The sequence below is a fragment of the Pelophylax lessonae genome, assembly GCF_965119305.1.
Source record: "Pelophylax lessonae genome assembly, chromosome: 4".
Lineage (NCBI taxonomy): Eukaryota > Metazoa > Chordata > Amphibia > Anura > Ranidae > Pelophylax > Pelophylax lessonae.
The window spans coordinates 507,374,612-507,392,808 of NC_138771.1; the positions used below are offsets into that span (position 1 = coordinate 507,374,612).

Sequence of the window (18,197 nt, forward strand, 5' to 3'; positions counted from 1 at the left end):
GAGTTTTTGGGCTGCTGATAAGTACAACAGATCTATTGAGGTTACCATATCATTTCAATGAATATCTGTTAATTTTCCCATATCCTCTTCCCATTTTGCCCTGCTAGTGAGCTGGGAGTCCTTTTCCAGTACTTTTAAATGTATATTTTTATACAACTTGGAGGTCATCCCTTTTAAGGAAGTGGTATCTACCAGCATTTTTAACAGGGGGGCTCTACTCCATTCTAACCTCCTTTCTTTAAATTGTGTTGTCAATGCGTGTTTTAACTGTAAGTACTGGTAAAAATTCTTATTTGAAAGCCCAAATTAATCTCTTAGTTCCTGCCATATAAAATTGTGATAGTCTAACTATCCCCCTCTTTTTCCAGTTATTAAAATTATCCAGCCCCTCAAGCTCCATTACGTTTTTATTGTCCCAGATAGGTGCATATTCTGTATATCCTGAGTATTGAAATATTAGCCGTACTCTATTCCATGTCTTCCACACCAGTTTTACGGAAGGGCACTAGCTCTCTCTCTTCCCAGTGAGTTTGCTTCTAATGCTTCAGTCGAAAATGTATGTGTGGGGTACAGGACAGCAATGCGCATGAACTATAACTAATAGTATCATTACCTAACTCCCACCCCCCCCCCCATCTGTTGAAGCTGAGCCGCTAAAAAGTAGCTCCAAGGGTGCAGTATCGCCATACCCCCCCTATCTTTTGGCAGCTGCAGCACTCTCAAGCGAATTCTAGGTTGTCCCTTCCTCCATTACAGGTCCCTAAAGAGACCCTCTAGTTTCCCAAACCACACACCAGGGACCCATATTGGTGAATTATGTAGTGTGTATATATAGCAGTTGAGGTAACCACACCATTTTATTTTAACTACATCTGCCCACTACTGACAGGGGATGTCTATTCCATGTCTTGCATTTTCCTTTAAATACTTTTATCAAAGGCTCTAAATTTTTTTGACGGGTTTACCGTTATGTTTATGCCTAGGTATTTAAAACTTTTCACTACCTGCAGATATCTAGCACTCTCAGGCAGCTCTTTTTTCAGTTCATCAACCGGAAGAATAACCGATTTCTCAGAGTTGATAGATAGCTAGACCGGAGACCACACCCAATCTTTTTTTACATATAGTTACATAGTTACATAGTAGGTGAGGTTGAATAAAGACAATAGTCCATCCAGTTCAACCTGTGTAGGCATGTGTGGCTGTAATCATCTCCCATACCCCTGAATGTTCTGATCCTTGAGATGTAAGTCTAAGAGTCTTTTGAAAGCCACCATACTACCCGCAGAAACCACCTCTTGTGGTAGAGAATTCCACAATCTTGTTGCCCTAACAGTAAAGAACCCCCCGCGTTGCCTGAGGTTAAAACGCTTCTCCTCTAATCGCATTGTATGCCCTCGAGTCCTCATGCAATCCCTTCGAATGAACAGCTTTTTTTCTAAGCTGGGATCCCCATTAAGATATTTATAAATTGCTATCATGTCCCCCCTCAGACGTCTCTTCTCCAGGGAGAATAAATCGAGCGATTGTAGACGCTCTTCATAGTCAAGGTCCTCCAATCCCCTAATTAGTTTAGTTGCCCTTCTCTGGACTCTCTCCAGCTCCAACACATCCCTCCTGAGGACTGGCGACCAGAACTGGACGGAATACTCCAGATGCGGTCGGACCAGAGTTTTATAAAGTGGAAGGATTATAGTCTTATCTCTGGAATGCATCCCTTTCTTTATGCATGCTAATATTCTGTTGGCTTTGGAAGCTGCCGCTTGACATTGCATGCTGTTTCCTAATCTATCATCAACCAATACTCCCAGATCCTTCTCCATTTTTGATTCCCCCAAGGGCTCCCCTCCTAACGTGTATTGTGATTTTATGTTTTTAGTCCCCAAGTGCAAAACCTTACACTTCTCCACGTTAAACCTCATTTGCCATGTCGTTGCCCACTCTGTTATTTTGTCCAGGTCATTCTGCAGGATATCTGCTTCATGTTGTGAAGTTATTGCCCTGCCCAATTTTGTGTCATCTGCAAAAACTGATATCGAACTACTGATCCCGACCTCAATGTTGTTTATGAATAAATTGAACAAGGTTGGTCCCAGGACTGAGCCTTGGGGGACCCCGCTTACCACCTCAGACCAGTCTGAGTATGCGCTGTTTATTACTACCCTTTGGACCCGCCTTTTTAGCCAGTTCCGTATCCAAGAGCAAACCCTGCTATCGATACCTGCAGACCTTATTTTATAAATTAAGCGCTTGTGGGGAACTGTATCAAACGCCTTAGCGAAATCTAAGTACACCACATCTACTGGTCTGCCCCTATCTAGCTCACAGCTCACCTCCTCGTAGAATGTAAGGAGATTGGTTTGACAAGAACGCCCATTTGTAAACCCGTGCTGATTACTGCTGATGATGTTGTTGTCCTTAGCAAACTCTACGATATAGTCCCTTATCATCCCCTCCAGAAGTTTACATACTACTGATGTCAAACTGACAGGCCTATAATTTCCCGGGATATGCCTCTGGCCCTTTTTGAATATTGGAATCACGTTAGCTTTCTTCCAATCCCCTGGTACATCTCCTGTCCTAATACTGTCAGCAAAGATCAGGAACAGTGGTCTCGATATAACTTTACTGAGTTCCTTGAGTACTCTCGGATGTATGCCATCCGGTCCTGGTGATTTGTTTGTGTTAAGTTTATCCAGCCTTTCCCTGATTTCCCCCTCTGTTAGCCATGGTGGCAAGTCCTGTTTATTACTACTAACCATACAGTCATGGTCAGTGTACCCCTCCTTTTCCTGTGTAAAGACTGACGAGAAAAAAGCATTTAGCACGGTTGCTTTTTCAGTGTCCTCTGTAACCATCCTCCCATCATTGTTAATTATGTGTGCAATATGCTCTGCCTTAGTTTTTTTGCTGTTGATATATTTAAAGAATTTCTTTGGGTTTTTTTTACTATCCTCCGCTATTTGTCTCTCAAAGTTGATTTTAGCCATCTTGATTTCTTGTTTACTTTTCTTATTTGCCTCCTTGTATTGCTCGAAAGCCGATACTGTGCCCTCTGATTTATACTTCTTGAAGGCCAATTTTTTCCCCCTAATAAGTTTTATGACGCTACAGTTTAGCCAGCCAGGTTTGGCTTTGTCTCTTCTAAATTTATTTCCCATAGGAATGCACTGCAAGATGCCTTTGCCTAAAATGTTCCTAAAGCATTCCCATTTTTCCTCTGTGGTCAGGGATCCCAGGGTTTGGTCCCAGTTTACCTTTTCCATCATTGAGTACAATTTTGGAAAGTTTGCCCTTCTGAAGTTTAGGGTTCTTATGTTCCCCACTTGTCTTGTTATGTTGTTATTTACACTAAATGTGATCATCCTGTGATCGCTAGAGCCCAGGTTGTCCTGGACTCCTACCTCCGAGATTATGTCTGGGTCATTAGTGAGCAATAGATCCAGGACTGCGTTTTCTCTGGTGGGGGAATCCACCAACTGTGACATGTAATTATCCAGTAAGGTTTCCGTGAATAGGCGGGCCTTCTGTGAGTGTGCAGTCCCCTCTTCCCAGTCAATGTCGGGGTAATTGAAGTCCCCCAATACGATGACTGATCCCAATTTTGCCACTTTACCCATTAGTGCTAAAAATTCCAGCTCTACCTCCTCCCCTTGGTTAGGTGGCCTATAGCAAACCCCCACAATTACTTTCCCCTTTTCTCCTTCCCTATGGAGTTCAACCCACACAGATTCTAAATCCATGCTCATCCCATCCGTAATGTCACTCCTTTCTGTCACCTTTATATTGTTCTTGACATAGAGACATACCCCTCCCCCTCTTTTTCCTACCCTGTCCTTCCGGTACACCGAATAATTTTTATAATATCCATCACTGCACTTGGCGAGTGATTTGCATCTCCCAGGAATAGAAGGATATCGTCCGCATATAGCAAAATCTTTTCCTCATCCACCCCTCTCCTAAAGCCTCCTATATCTCCCGCCATTCTTATAGCTGTCGCCAAAGGTTCCATCGCCAGGGAAAAAATCTGAGGCGACAATGGGCACCCCTGCCTCATGCCCCAGGACAGTGGGAAGCATTCCGAAATTCTTGAATTAATCTTTACTTTCGCCCTTGTGTATAATAATTAGTGTATAATAATTTCATCCATTTTATTAAAACAGGACCTATATTAAAGGCTGCCCGCCCACAAATAGTGCCATTCAACGCTGTGAAATGCTTTGACAGCGTCGAGGGACAATATAATTCTTGATCCCATCTTCTCGACTGGTATTTGTAAATTTTAAAATAATCTCATGTTCAGTGCTGTTGACCTACCAGGAAGAAATCCACACTGATCAAGGTGGATTATAGTCTGGATTATTTTATTCAACCTATTAGCTAGAACCTTTGCCAGCAGTTTAACATCTGCACAAAGCAGGGAAATTGGTCTATAGGATGCGAGTTGAATAGGATCTTTCCCTTCTTTTGGTATTATAGTCGTTGCTTCTGTCATAGATACTGGTCATTTTTCCTTTTCCATTTCCTCATTTAATACCTGCAATAACCCTGGTAGCATTATCTCCCCATATTCCTTATAGATTTTTTTTGGTAATCCATCTGGCCCTGATGCTTTATGGCTAGCTGAATTCAATACTGCCTCCTGTAGTTCTTCATTTGTAATGGGCAATTCCAACAGTGCCTTATCTTCCTCTGAGAGATGTGGGATAGTTAGATCCTGAAAAATTTCTCCCATTTCTCTATCTACCTTGCCTACTTTAGACTCGTATAAATCAGAATAATACTCCTTAAAAACATTAATTATTTCCAATGGGCATATGGTCACCCCTTCAGCCTGAGTCTCAATAGACACCAAATCATTTGCAGTAGTATCCTGAGATTTTGCCAGGGGGGCCGGCGTGTGTCTGGTATTTTCTCCTTTCTTTTAATGGGCTTGCTTCAAGAAAAACCTTCTATTCTCTGCTCCTTTTAATAATACCATTCAATAGGAGACCATTTAGCTAGGTTATCCGGTGATGGATCTTTTACATATATTTTTTCTATTTCAGTCACTTTCCTCATTGCTTTTATCTCCCAGTCCTTAGTAGATTTTTTCCTTTTAGAGATTTGCTCAATTATGATTCCCCTTAGGTAAGCCTTAAGCGTATCCCATACTATGCCCTGTGTTGCTGATTTTCTATTATACTTCAGAAATTCCCAAAGTAAATCTGTTCTAGTATCTTTTACCTTTGTAGCAAGGGCATCATTCCCTATTGCCATATCTATTCTGGAAAGTGGCTAATGCGTACCAGAACAGCATGAGAATACCTGAGTTGTTGGGTGGCGTTCACACCAAATATTCCTCAGACCTGTCTCTCAAAATGTCTTATACAATAATGTACATGGGTTTTGCTCATTTCTATTTCCTGGAGGGAACTTATCTACCTGAATATTCATCGCCATGTTAAAATCCCCTACTAGAAGGACTGGTACCCTTGGTTTATCGGCCATAAATTCCAACAAATGCTTAATTGCTTCTAGTTTAAAGGGAGGAGGGACGTACACAATCATTATTATACATAGCGTCTCTGCCAGCATATAATATAAAAATATGTATCGCCCCTCACCATCTATCTTTACTTGCCTACAGGAGAATTTATTTGATCTGTGAATTAATGTAGCACAATTCCCAGCCACGTTGCTGGATGTGGGTCCCACTGGGTCACCGCTAGCAACAACAGCACATTTAAGCATGTTTCTCTAAGTGTGAGCACTGAGACAAGAACCAGTCCAGTATCTTTGGGTTTTTAGGTTTATTTAGGAGCTTGGATGGGAGAAGGGATGAGTTGGATACTCTGGTAACTGAACTATGCACAATTTGACAGGGACTCTGACTAGATGCTGCTTGACGCTGGTTAGCGCCGGCTGAATTCCTGTTAACTGTGGCTTGACGCTGGTTAATGGTGTCTGTATTCAATAACTTCCCTTTGAACTACAGAAGTCCTTTCTAGCTCCCTGAGGTAGCTACTTGTACACCTTTGCAGTACTGCTGAACACTTCAGGGCTCACACTGGCACCCCCTTATCTTCAAGGCTTTAAACACTTGGCACCCCCTTTCTCTGCCACAACTACTGGTTAGCTGGCTCCTGGATCTCCTTGACCTTCTGGAGTGGTCCCCTCTCCTAGGCAGACCCCTGGGCAGATCTCGAGTACTCACGATACTGTTTTTCCTGAAAACCTCTGCCCAGCAGCTCCCCTCGGTCAGCAACACTCTGGATTCCTCTCCTCCGCACAGCTCAACCTCTGGTCCCTGAGGCCGACCACCTGGAACACCTTCACTCTCTCTGACAGGAGGAGAGACAGCCGTCAGCCTCCTCCTGGGACTCTGCTTCCTGCCAAAGATGTTCTGTCACATGCTCCCTCAGGATTTATTTCCAATCCCAGGGAGCATTGCTGCAAACTCCCCCCACTGGGACAGTCATAAACCCTGGTGTGCTGTTGGCTAGGTTTCCTCCCCTGTCCGACAAGATCCCTTATTGGATACAGTGGGGAGACTCTCCAGACTCAACAGACACACCTGGAAACATGTGACAGACTAGCTGATAATTCAGGCCCCCCTGATAAGCAGACAGGGCCACATACATGCTTTTTCCAACACCTACCTAGGAGGGTGCTACATCAAGATACTCGTTCCTCTTGAAAATGATGTATGCACTGAATGGTATTGATAAGAGAATCCTTTACGTCTTAACCATGAAACAGTTTCTTTTGTTAAATGTGTTTATGTGTAGGCAAAGGAAAGGACGGCTACTCCAAAAGTTGAGACAAACTTAAATAGAGCTATTTTTTTCATGGATCGCCTAGTCCCCTCAAATTCTATGAGCAAATCGTAACTCCTTCATTCATTTTTACTCAAAAATAAAAGTAAAATCAATATGAGTGTAGTTTTGTGAACCACCCTGTATATGTAGGGGCCATAGGCTATATTCCTTTAAACCATACCCGCTTTATATAAAACGTACTCATATTTAAATTCCTCTATACCTTTTCCATACCAATACACTTTAAACAGAGAAAAATTGTTGTTGCTAATCTACTTTGTATCTAGTGACTAATCTCTACATCCCTACACTTAAAAAGTGGACTGTCCGCAATAAAATCAAAGTCTGTTTTTTACATTTGTATACCCCCCCTTACCCCCCCCCCCCCTTATTATTCAAAGATGACTTCATCCTCCTTCCAACAAGATTTGGGGAATTTAGAGTCCTCAAAATCTCACTGGGAAAACGCTCCCAAAACTGTGCTGTAGCGTCTTGTCCTGAGATTTAGAGTATGCAGCATTTCCTGGGACCTTGCTGGAGGATGATGTCACCCCCTGTAGAAGAGAAGCTGGAAGAAAGGCGAAAAAATAAATATATATATATATATATTTTTTTTTTTTTTTTTTTCTTTTTTCTCTAGAGGTATTTTTTTTCCAATTTTATTTACAGTGTTTCTGCAAGGTGAAGGGGCAGCAAAACAATAGTAGACCTTGCTTGTTATAAAATTATGGAAGAAAAAGCATGTAAAAAATATGAATGTCGTTCTAGAAAAGACTGCAAGAACAACTCAAAATATGCCCCAATCAGTGTACATTCCATTTATTAGGTCACTCAGGTGGTATTGTGGTATGTGCTGTCTACTCATCTTTTTTTCAGGTTTTCCCTATAGAAAAATGATAACCAAGCCATTCTGCCATCTGACGTGTGTGTAGTCCATATCTGAAGGGCGAGAGGCTAAAAGTCTATTATACTAATCCAGATGTGTAAAGAAGCTCTGTGTATTAGTGAATCCCTAATCAGTGTGGTGTAACAGGGCCTTTGCTTGTTTTTATCCCCACTAAATACAGATTTTTGACTTCTCGCTCACTGACCAGGAAATGAAGGACATTGAAGTTCTGAATAAGAACATTCGCTATGTGGAGCTGTTAATGTGAGTACTTGTATGGATCAAAGCACCAAAACATTGGAAAAGGAACTATAAGCGCCCATTCACACCTAACTGCTCCGTTGTGTCGCCATAATGCACACCACTTAACACATGTTATGGTATGCATTGCATTGGGACAACATATTTATAAAAAATGGGCTGCCACCACACTACAACAGGTGAAAAAACATACATGACACTTTTAGCAACTCAGCACACCACAATGCACAGTATACGGTATGTGTTGTAATGTGCTGCAGTGGGCTGTCCTGTATAATACACTGCTCAAAAAAAAAAATCAAAGGAACACTTTGAAAACACATCAGATCTTAATAAGGAAAGATATTTCATGCTGGATATCTATACTGATATGGACTGGGTAGTGTGTTAGGAATGAAAGGATGTCATCATTTGATGGAAATGAAAGTTCTCAACATACAAAGGGCTGAATTAAAAGACTCCCCAAAAATCAAAGTAAAAAAATGATGCAGCAGGCTAGTCCATTTTGCTAAAATAATATTGCAGCAGCTCAAAATGGTACTCAGTAGTTTGTATGGCTCCCCACGTGCTTGTATGCATGCCTGAAAACATCTGGGCATGCTCCTGATGAGATGATGAATGGTGTCCTGGCATATTTCCTCCCAGATCTGGACCTGGTGCCATTTTCTAGCCTGTAGAAGTCTGTGTGTCCCTCCATGGATATGCCTCCCCAGGCCACCACTGACCCACCACCAAACCGGTCATGCTGAAGGATGTTACAGGCAGCATAACATTCTCCACGGCTTCTCCAGACCCTTTCAAGTCTGTCGCATGTGCTTGGGGTGAATCTGCATTCATCTTTGAAAAGCACAGGGTACCAGTGGCGGACCTGCCAATTCTGGTGTTCAATGGCAAATGTCAATTGAGCTCCATGGTGCTGGGCAGTGAGCATAGGGCCCCTAGAGGACGCCAGACCCTCAGTGGCCTGCTGGAGGTCATTTTGTAGGGGTCTAGCAGTGCTCATCCTGTTCCTCCTTGCACAAAGGAGCAGATACCAGTTCTGCTAATGGGTTAAGGACCTTCTACAATCCTATCCAGCTCTCCTAGAGTAACTACCTGTATCCTGGAATCTCCTCCATGCTCTTGAGACTGTGCTAGGAGACACAGCAAACCTTCTGGCAATGGCATGTATTGATGTGCCATCCTGGTGGAGGTGGACTGCCTGTGCAACCTCTATAGGGTCCGTGTATCACCTCATGCTACCAGTAGTGACACTGTTCCTAGTTAACCACTTACCGCAAAGTGACGTAGGACTACGTCGGCAAACTTTGCGGTAGTATACTGGAATGATGCCTCTAGCTAGAGGCACCATCCCGGTACCGTGGTTTACAGCCGACGGTCGGCTTTTCGTCGGTAACGACCGATGCGGCTCGGGAGCCGCTCGATTGTTACCCGGGTGAGTGGGAGGGGACGCCCCCCCTCCCGCCGCCTTCCGTGACTTTGCTCGGGGCTCCCGTCCCACCGGGAGCCCGAGCACCCAGCCGCCACATCCGCCGGCTGGATGGAGTCCCGATCAAAGCCGGAAACGGCTTAGATCGGGTCTCCGATGACATAACCCGGAGGCGGCGTCCATGACGTCACTTCCGGGTTACTGTGCTGCAAAAGGCGGCAAAATTAAAAAACGGCTGTATGCAAAAACGCAGTTTTTGGCATTTTGCATACATGGAAGTGTAGTGGAGGGGTCTAGGGTCTTTTAGACCCTCGACTCCTCCATAAAGAGTACCTGTCACTGCATATTGGTGTTACAAGGGATGTTTACATTGCTTGTGACAGCAATAAAAGTGATCAGATTTTTAATTTTTTTTAAAAAACCTGTAATAAAGTTAAAAAAAATAAAATAAATAGGAAAAAAAAAATTTAGCCGCCCCCGTCACCGTTAGCTCGCGCACAAAAAAAAAACTTATATGGAAGTCGAGCCGCGAATGAAATCGCTGTTCAAACCACACATGTGAGGTATCGCCGCGATCGCCAGAGCGTGGGCAATAATTAAAAAAAAAAAAAAAGAGCTACACTCTAACTCTAAACTGGTAACCGTTAAAAGGCGCAATTTTAAACCGTAACATGTTGGGTATCTATTTACTTAGCGTGACATCATCTTTCACAATATACAAAAAAAATGGGCTAACTTTACTGTTTAGTATTTTTTAAATGCAGTGAAATGTGATTTTTCAAAATTTTTCCAATTTCCATTATTCTCCAGAGTCTTTGCTAAAAAAAATATATATAATGTTTGGGGGTTCTAAGTAGTTTTCTAGGTAAAAATACTGGTTTTAACTTGTAAACAAAAAGTGTCCGAAATAGGGCTGGGGCTTAAGTGGTTAAACGCAAAACTAGTGAAAAACGGTCAAAAAAGATAAGTAGGAAAAAAAAAATATCAGTGGCCTCCACTTGTAAAACCATTCCTGTTTTGAAGGTCGTCTCATCGTTGCCCGTCTAGTGCCCCTGTTGTTAATATCATTAACACCAAAGCAGCTGAAACTGATTAACAACCCCCTCTGCTACTTAACTGACCAGATCAATATCCCAGGAGTTTACTTGACTTGATGCTATACTCTAATTAAAAAGTGTTCCTTTCATTTTTTTCGAGCAGTGTACCTTGGAGTGCCATTCACAATAAATCTAGAGAAGGTGTGGCAAGTGTGAATGGGCCCTAATGGTTTTTGGTCAGGTTTTGTTGTCTACATTCTTCTAAATGTACCAGTTTGTAAATTGATATTTTATATCCTTTTTAACTAACTATACAACTTTTATTGCATGTGTATGTTTAAGGAAAATCATATACAGAAAAAAATAATAATTTAGTATATCTCTACAATAAATGCATAGCTCCCCATTTATGTATGTTACAATTAATACCGTTAAGATGCTATTCAACTCAAATGCAACTACATTAGAGGTGACCTATTATCTGCAATGTTATTTTTTTTTAAACCCAATACATTTATTCATTTGTTTGGCATTTTGGTTTATATATCAAATTCTTTTTTTGGTTTATATTAAATTCCTTTTTGTCCTGATTCTTAAATTACCACTGATAGTTAATCATCAGGTCTAAGATGCCTAGAAGTGCCACCTTCAGGCACAAAAGCATACTACAACCTTCAATGAAATGTCATAGGCTACATATAAAAAGAAACTCTATTTCTTAAAAAGTAGCACCAAGAAAGGGCAAGGACAATGTATTTGTTATGCTGTGCATATACACCTTCAGTAACTATTATTTATAGCAATTACAAACAGAAGCCTTGACCAGTTTTTCTATTTTTAGGTGGAGTGACCACCCAGAATACCCATTTAAGGATGAATACTGAAGTCCAGGTATAGAAAATCCTCTTCACCATCAGTCAACGATAAGCCACTCTTCTGGAGTGGATGCTCTTCGTGATCTTCCCATCTTTATTGCATAACCAAAGACAGAATACATGAACATACCAAGACATCCCAGGGACAGAGTTTTCAATATTAAGCACAAATAAAAGTTTTTTTTTTTTTTATAAAAAGTGTATGCTGTTTTCCTCCTTTCAAGCTCATATGATCTAACTGCATTTAGCAAATTCTGTTATATTTTTCTTTGTGAAGATTTGTTATTTTCTACATGTATGAGATGATGATGATGATGATGATGATGATGAGTAGAAGATCTTTTTTTGCTGAATCCTGCTAATTAGAGCTGGGGATTCACCTTCTAGTATGAAAAACATTTGATTTACTTTTAAAAATGCAGCCAAACAGGAACACTTTGCAAGCGTATCTAAAGCCAAGAACAAAAATGTAATACACTGCAGGTTACCAGTCCTTAGATGTAGCGGCTCCATTTCTTTTTCTTTTTTTAGGCAATTTTACTCCATTATATTTTCAGCTGATAATCCTGCCAGTAACACATTTTCTTGTCCTATATTCACCCACTGTATTGTTCTTATGTTCTTATGTCAACATTGTCAACCTAGGACAGCAAGTGTGTTAGGACTATAGACTGAGTCTCAGTAGGTATGACTTTTGCATAATCAACATTTAACCACTTGCTGACCACCCAACTGTAAATGTATATTATGATTTTGACTTTAAATACCAGGGTTATGGCTGCAGCTAGAAACCATACATCTTCCGGTATTTTTTTTTTGTTAGGTGGCCGACTTTTCTGATAAACTTTTATCAGCTGTAGGAGAGGTGCCCCAACCACCAATTCCCTAACATTACCAGGCTCCTATTACAGAGTGGTCAAAAACAGCAGGATCAAATCAAATGCAAGTGGCTGAGGAAGATGTGATGGGTAAGATGACACATGGGACCTTCTTCCTCCTTACAATACCAGGACCTCAGAACAAAAGAGACTCAAGTGGTGCAGTACCTTCCAACTACAATGTTTGTATTTGAAAAAAATGTACTTATATAAAGAGATGATAAAACAAGCATATATGCAGGAGTTCAAATTCCGCGGTAGAATAAGCGTGCTGATCGCCCGACAGGTACTTCCGCCTTACGCGTATCGTCACCAAATTTCATCATCAGAGGCATGACCATCGGACGTGAGCACGCAATATAAACCAAACAAGGCGGACGTGACGCACCAGGAAATGCGATGTTGATGTCCGTGTTCCAGCAGCAGGAACCAAGACTCCAGAGGGACCGGATGTAACAAACCAGGAAGTGCACCACATTCACCTGTGTTCCAAGCCATAGCCCCACTACTGGAAACAAAACATTCGGCTATAATACGGGCCAAAGGAACAAAGCCAAATGACCCACATATTCCAACTGTAAATAATGATTATCAAAATTGATAAAAAATGCATTGCAGCATCCATTAAAAATCTAAAAATATATCCCTAAAATCCAGGTAACCATCAAAGAAAAATAAAGAATAAAATAGACTCCAGAAATGACAAGCTTAAAATTAAAATTGTTAGCAATAATAAAGATATAAAGTCTACAATGGGAACGCAACTGGCACAACCAATCCGCTGTTATTAATGTGGCAGTTGACGTCCCATTCAATGTTCATCCCACAAGGGGTATAAGATTTCATGTCATAAATCCAGCAGGTTTCTAATTTAGATATCTCCCGCCGGACATGGTTACCCCTTCAATGGAAGATGAACTTATCAATACCCCATATCAAAGTGCCCTCAGGATTTTTGTTGTGGCACCTTGCATAGTGCTTGGAGACGCTGTGACCTGGAAAGCCTTTCCTAATGTTCTTAAGATGTTCATTCACCCTAATTGTTAGGGTCCTAATAGTGCGGCCTATATACTCTAGGTCACAAGGGCACTGCAAGAGGTATACTACATTGGTGGAAGAGCAGGTAATGAATGATTTAATTTTGTACTGCTTAGAAGTAACCGTAGACCGAAATTCACAAATCTTTCTACCAGATAAGGCATTCACCTGGCATACTACACACTTCCTACACGGGAAGAAGCCTTTAAGGTCATGAAAAAAAGACGTCCTCTTAGTTTTATCTAAAACATTTGGGGCTACATACAAGTGCAAAGGTTGAACCCCTCTAAAAACTACTTGTTTGGGTGGAAGTCCCATCCAAACTACCAACCTCTCCAATTAGGGTATCCAAATCAGCACCGTTGTAACCCTTGTCCAAAATCTATGTTTCAGCATAGCGACTTGTTTGAAAAAAATGATCCTTCATGGTACAGTTAAGGCGCAATCTTAACAATTGGCTTTTGGGTACAGATTTGAGCCAAGAAGGATGATGGCAGCTACCCTGTCCTATAAAAGCATTGCGGTCAGTGGTCTTAAAGAAGGTACTCGTGAGAATAGTGCCATCCTTAACTTCAATATTGAGATCCAGGAAGTTGATCCGCATACTGCTGGCCTCATGTTGCAAGACAATACCCAGCGAGTTGGCATTAAGATCACAGATGTAGTTATCCAACGATTCTCTGTCGCCATCCCATTGGAGGAGGACGTCATCAATGTATCGCTGCCAAACGACCAATTCAGGCCTGCGTTGACCATAGATGACGTCATCCTCCCATTTGGCCATACTGGGTGCAAATTTTGCACCCGTGGCGACTCCTCTATTTTGCAGATAGTAGGAGCCGCCAAACCAAAAGTAGTTATGCTGCATGGCGAATAACAAAAGGGACAGGATGAACTGACGTTGCACTGGCAACAATGTGGTATCTCGATTCAAAAAAGACTCTACCGTACGTGTGAAATAATCGTAAACAATGATGCAACATCCGCCGTGGCTAATAAATAGCCATCTTTCCATTGGATGTCACCAAGAAGATTTAAACCTTGAGTAGAGTCTTTTAGATACAAAGGTGTTTGCATTACCAATGGTTGCAGGAACCCATCCATGTATCTCCCAATTCTGCTAGTCACAAAATCTATTCCGCTAATGATGGGACGAACCGGCGGGTTGAGAGGATCCTTGTGCACCTTCAGGAGGTAATATATCACAGGTACCCGTGGTGCCACAGGGATCAAAAAAGACTTCTCCTTGTTCAGAATATGATCCTGAAATCCTTGATTGACTAACAGAGCCAACTATTTCTTAAATTTGGAAGTGGGGTTCCCTGGAAGTGGAACATATGTATCTTGACCAAACTACAGTAACCTGTTCATTTCAGATACATAAGCTGTCTTGTCAAGAACAACAATGCCCCCTCCTATGTCAGCCGGTCGCACTATGATTTCTTCACTTTTCCTAACAGATTCAAGATCTTTATTAAATCTAAGTGCATTTCTATCCTTCCTACTTTTCAATGTTTCAATGTCCTTCAATGACAAGTCTTTTAAGACTCCGATAGAAGGGGCTAAAAAGCCCGGAGGAGTAAACAATGAAGCGTTGGACAAGCCAGAATTTCTAATCCCATCTGCCACTAATCTATGATAATGTATCCTTAATGTTGATTTTACGGATATATTTATGAACGTCCATAAATAATCTGAACCTATTGATAGGCTTGGTCGGGGGCATATTTGAGGCCATGGTTAAGGACAAATTTCTCATTTTCGGTCAAGGTAGTATAGCTCAAATTGAAGATCTCAGCATCTTTTATGTTCGTTTTTCTTTTTTTGTCTGCTCCTCCTCCCCCTTCTAGACCCTAGATCTAAATTTTGAGCACTCGTGTTCCCGATTCTGCGAAAATCCGAAGGTCTTCCTTGTTGGTTGGAACCGAAACCAGGGCCAGAACAGCCCTGCTGGTTGTTATAATCCCTCCTATGGGGGGTGTTATATGGATGATTAGTGATGTACCTATCATCTTCATCAAAAGGTTCATAATAAACCTCTCTCGCAAGGGGCTCAAATCTATTATATTGGATGTGTAATCTTACCTATAGTGCTGGCTGCCTTCCTTTCAAAGTCGATTAGATTTAAGTGGATTCCAAGCACAGATATTTTTTTCCCTTATTTACTGCTGGAAAATACAGTTTGATTGTATAATATGGATATTTTTGCCTTCAAAGCCAGCCATGTCATGAAGGTCAGTGAAGGCTTGGGTGAGCCTGTTACCACCGATTTAGGGGGAGCCTTTCTCCGGCTCAAAAATATTATGATCTCTGAAATACACACAAATTGGGATATTGCTCTCCTAGATAAATATCTTGAGCTTAATATGGTCCCACGTAGCCTTAGGTGGGAGGTTAGCCCACAGGAGGACGAGAGGGATTTGGCTGTGTGGTTTAAATATTTTAATGACGCCGGGCTTAATATGTTTAGGTTCTTTATCACACGTAAAAGGACTAAACTAGCTAGATTGGATGAGGAAATAGCTGGCTTAAAAGTTTATATTTCCCATTCTGGTACTACACATATTAGGAACAAATCTAATTCGATTTGTTCCTGCTGTTTTTGACCACTCTGTAATAGGAGGGTCATTTCATCTGGTAAGCAGTTTGGATTTGTCATGTGGTGATTAATGAAGCATTCTGTATCTATTCACTGGTGATTGGAGGATCTTTCCCATCTCACTTTTTCAAGAGACTCTCTTTTGGGACTATATTTATGAAATATTGGCACTACCTTTTTGTTTACTATTCATATACTGGGTGTGTAATCTTACCTATAGTGCTGGCTGCCTTCCTTTCAAAGTTCATTAGATTTATGTGGATTCCAAGTGCAGATATTTTTTTCCCTTATTTTGAATTTTGTTTAACATTACAGTCGTTGAGCCCGGGAACCATCCACCGTCTGCTGTGTTTTTGCATAGAGAGGAGTGATAGCTAGATGGCCACCGCTCATCTCTATGCCCTTGTTGGCTGGAGCGGCGTCAATCGTAGCTGTCCACCTAAACTGACAGGCCAGGCAAGGAGAACATTAATCAGAGAAGAAGCCAAGAGCCCTATGGTAACTCTGGAGGAGCTGCAGAGATCCACAGCTCAGGTGGGAGAATCTGTCCACAGGACAACTATTAGTCCTGCACTCTATAAATCTGGCCTTTAAGGAAGAGTGGCAAGAAGAAAGCCATGTTTGAAAGAAAGCCATAAGAAATTTAGTTTGCAGTTTGCGAGATGCCATGTGGGGGACACAGCAAACATGTAGAAGAAGGTGCTCTGGTACGATCAGACCAAAATTTAGCTTTTTGGCCTAAAAGCAAAATGCTATGTGTGGTTGAAAACTAACACTGCACATCACCCTGAACACACCATCCCGACCGTGAAACATGGTGGTGGCAGCATCATGTTATGGGGATGCTTTTCTTCAGCAGGGACAGGGAAGCTGGTCAGAGTTGATGGGAGGATGGATAGGGCTAAATACAGGGAAATATTAGAAGAAAACCTGTTAAGAGTCTGCAAAAGACTTAAAGTGATTGTAAAGGCAGAAGGTTTTTCATCCTAATGCTGTCAATGAGTCTGTGGTAGTGAGCCTTTATAGATCCCCAGCTCAGGATTCCCCAGGGTGCTGAGTCTAAGCCCCAGCCTGCTTCTTCACCAGGGCCCCTGATGGTGGGGATGGACTTGCAGCAGACTGGAACCAGGTCGCGGCCCTCAGGTAGGCCCAGCTGAGGATCTGGAGAACGCTGGCATGTGCAGGGTAAACAGGAGACTATAAGGAGATCCAGGAGACAAGCCGAGGTCAGGGCAGGCAGCAGACGAACATAGACAGAGAAACGAAGCCATACACGGATGGGAGCTCAGAGAACAGCAATGTTGCTCAAGCAAGGAGCAGTGCACTGAGCATGTGTATATATAGGGAAGCATACAGGGAGGTGACCCAGGAAGTAATTGACAGGAACAGGATATAACCCACAGTGGAGCAGGCGACGCCCATAGAAGCATAAACACCACATGTGAAGGGAGGAAGACAGAAGCACTGCAGCAAGGAGGTAAGAATATACAGACAAAACTATAGGCTAACTTGTGACAAACGCATTCTTTGCATTCCGATAAATAACCTTCTGTGTGCAGCAGCCCTCCTCAGCCCCCCTAATATTTTCCTGAACCCATCTCTACCCAGCGATGTTGCAGGAGACATGGCTGCCCAGGACTCTCGTCATTGGCTGGGACAGCAGCGGAGGGCCATTGTCTCCCACTGCTGTCAATCAAAGTCAGTGAGTCAATGAGGAAAAACAGAGAGCGGGGCCTAGCTGGGGGGTCCATGTCTGAATGAACACATGGAGCTGAGGCTCGGGTGCCCCCATAGCAAGCTGTTTGCTGTGGGGGCACTCCTCAGGCAGAAGGGCCAGGAGAGCTGAATAGGGACCTAAGAAGAGAAGGCTTGGGGCTGCTCTGTGCAAAACTACTTGGCTAAGTATAACATGTTTGTTATTTTTCTGCAAAAAAAAGGAGACTTTAGTTTCACTTTAAGGCTGGGGCGGAGGGGGCCAGGAGGGCCGAAGAGGGATCTGAGAAGGAGGAGGATTGGAGCTGTTCTGTGCACAACTACATCACAGAGCAGGTAAGTATAACATGTTTGTTATTTTTCAGCAAAAAAATGGAGACATTAGTATCACTGTAGTAAGACTGGGGCGGAGGTTCACCTTTCAGCAGGACAACAACCATAAACATACAGCCAGAGCTATGATGGAATGGTTTAGATCAAAGCATATTCATGTGTTAGAATGTTAGTCATGATCTAAATCCACGGAGGGGTTGATTTACTAAAGGCAAATAGACTGTGCCCTTTGCAAGTGCAGTTGCTCCAGAGCTTGGTAAATGAACAGAAGCTCTACTGACTTCTATCTTACAATCATGTGCAAGCATAAATTCCGTTTTTTTTTTATATTTTCCCTGCGTGTGATTA

General features: G+C 42.1%; 1 protein-coding gene across 1 annotated transcript in view; it reads left to right on the forward strand.

Moving 5' to 3' along the window:
• The window catches only part of LOC309553531 (aldo-keto reductase family 1 member D1-like), a 55,159-nt gene extending 43,686 nt beyond the window's left edge, over positions 1-11,473 (forward strand). The window contains exons 8-9 of the mRNA XM_082254778.1: positions 7,868-7,950; positions 11,255-11,473. Of these exons, the coding sequence (XP_082110904.1) occupies positions 7,868-7,950; positions 11,255-11,297 (126 nt within the window). The 3' untranslated portion in view covers positions 11,298-11,473. The remainder of the gene's footprint in view (positions 1-7,867; positions 7,951-11,254) is intronic.
• Positions 11,474-18,197: the final 6,724 nt, after the last annotated feature.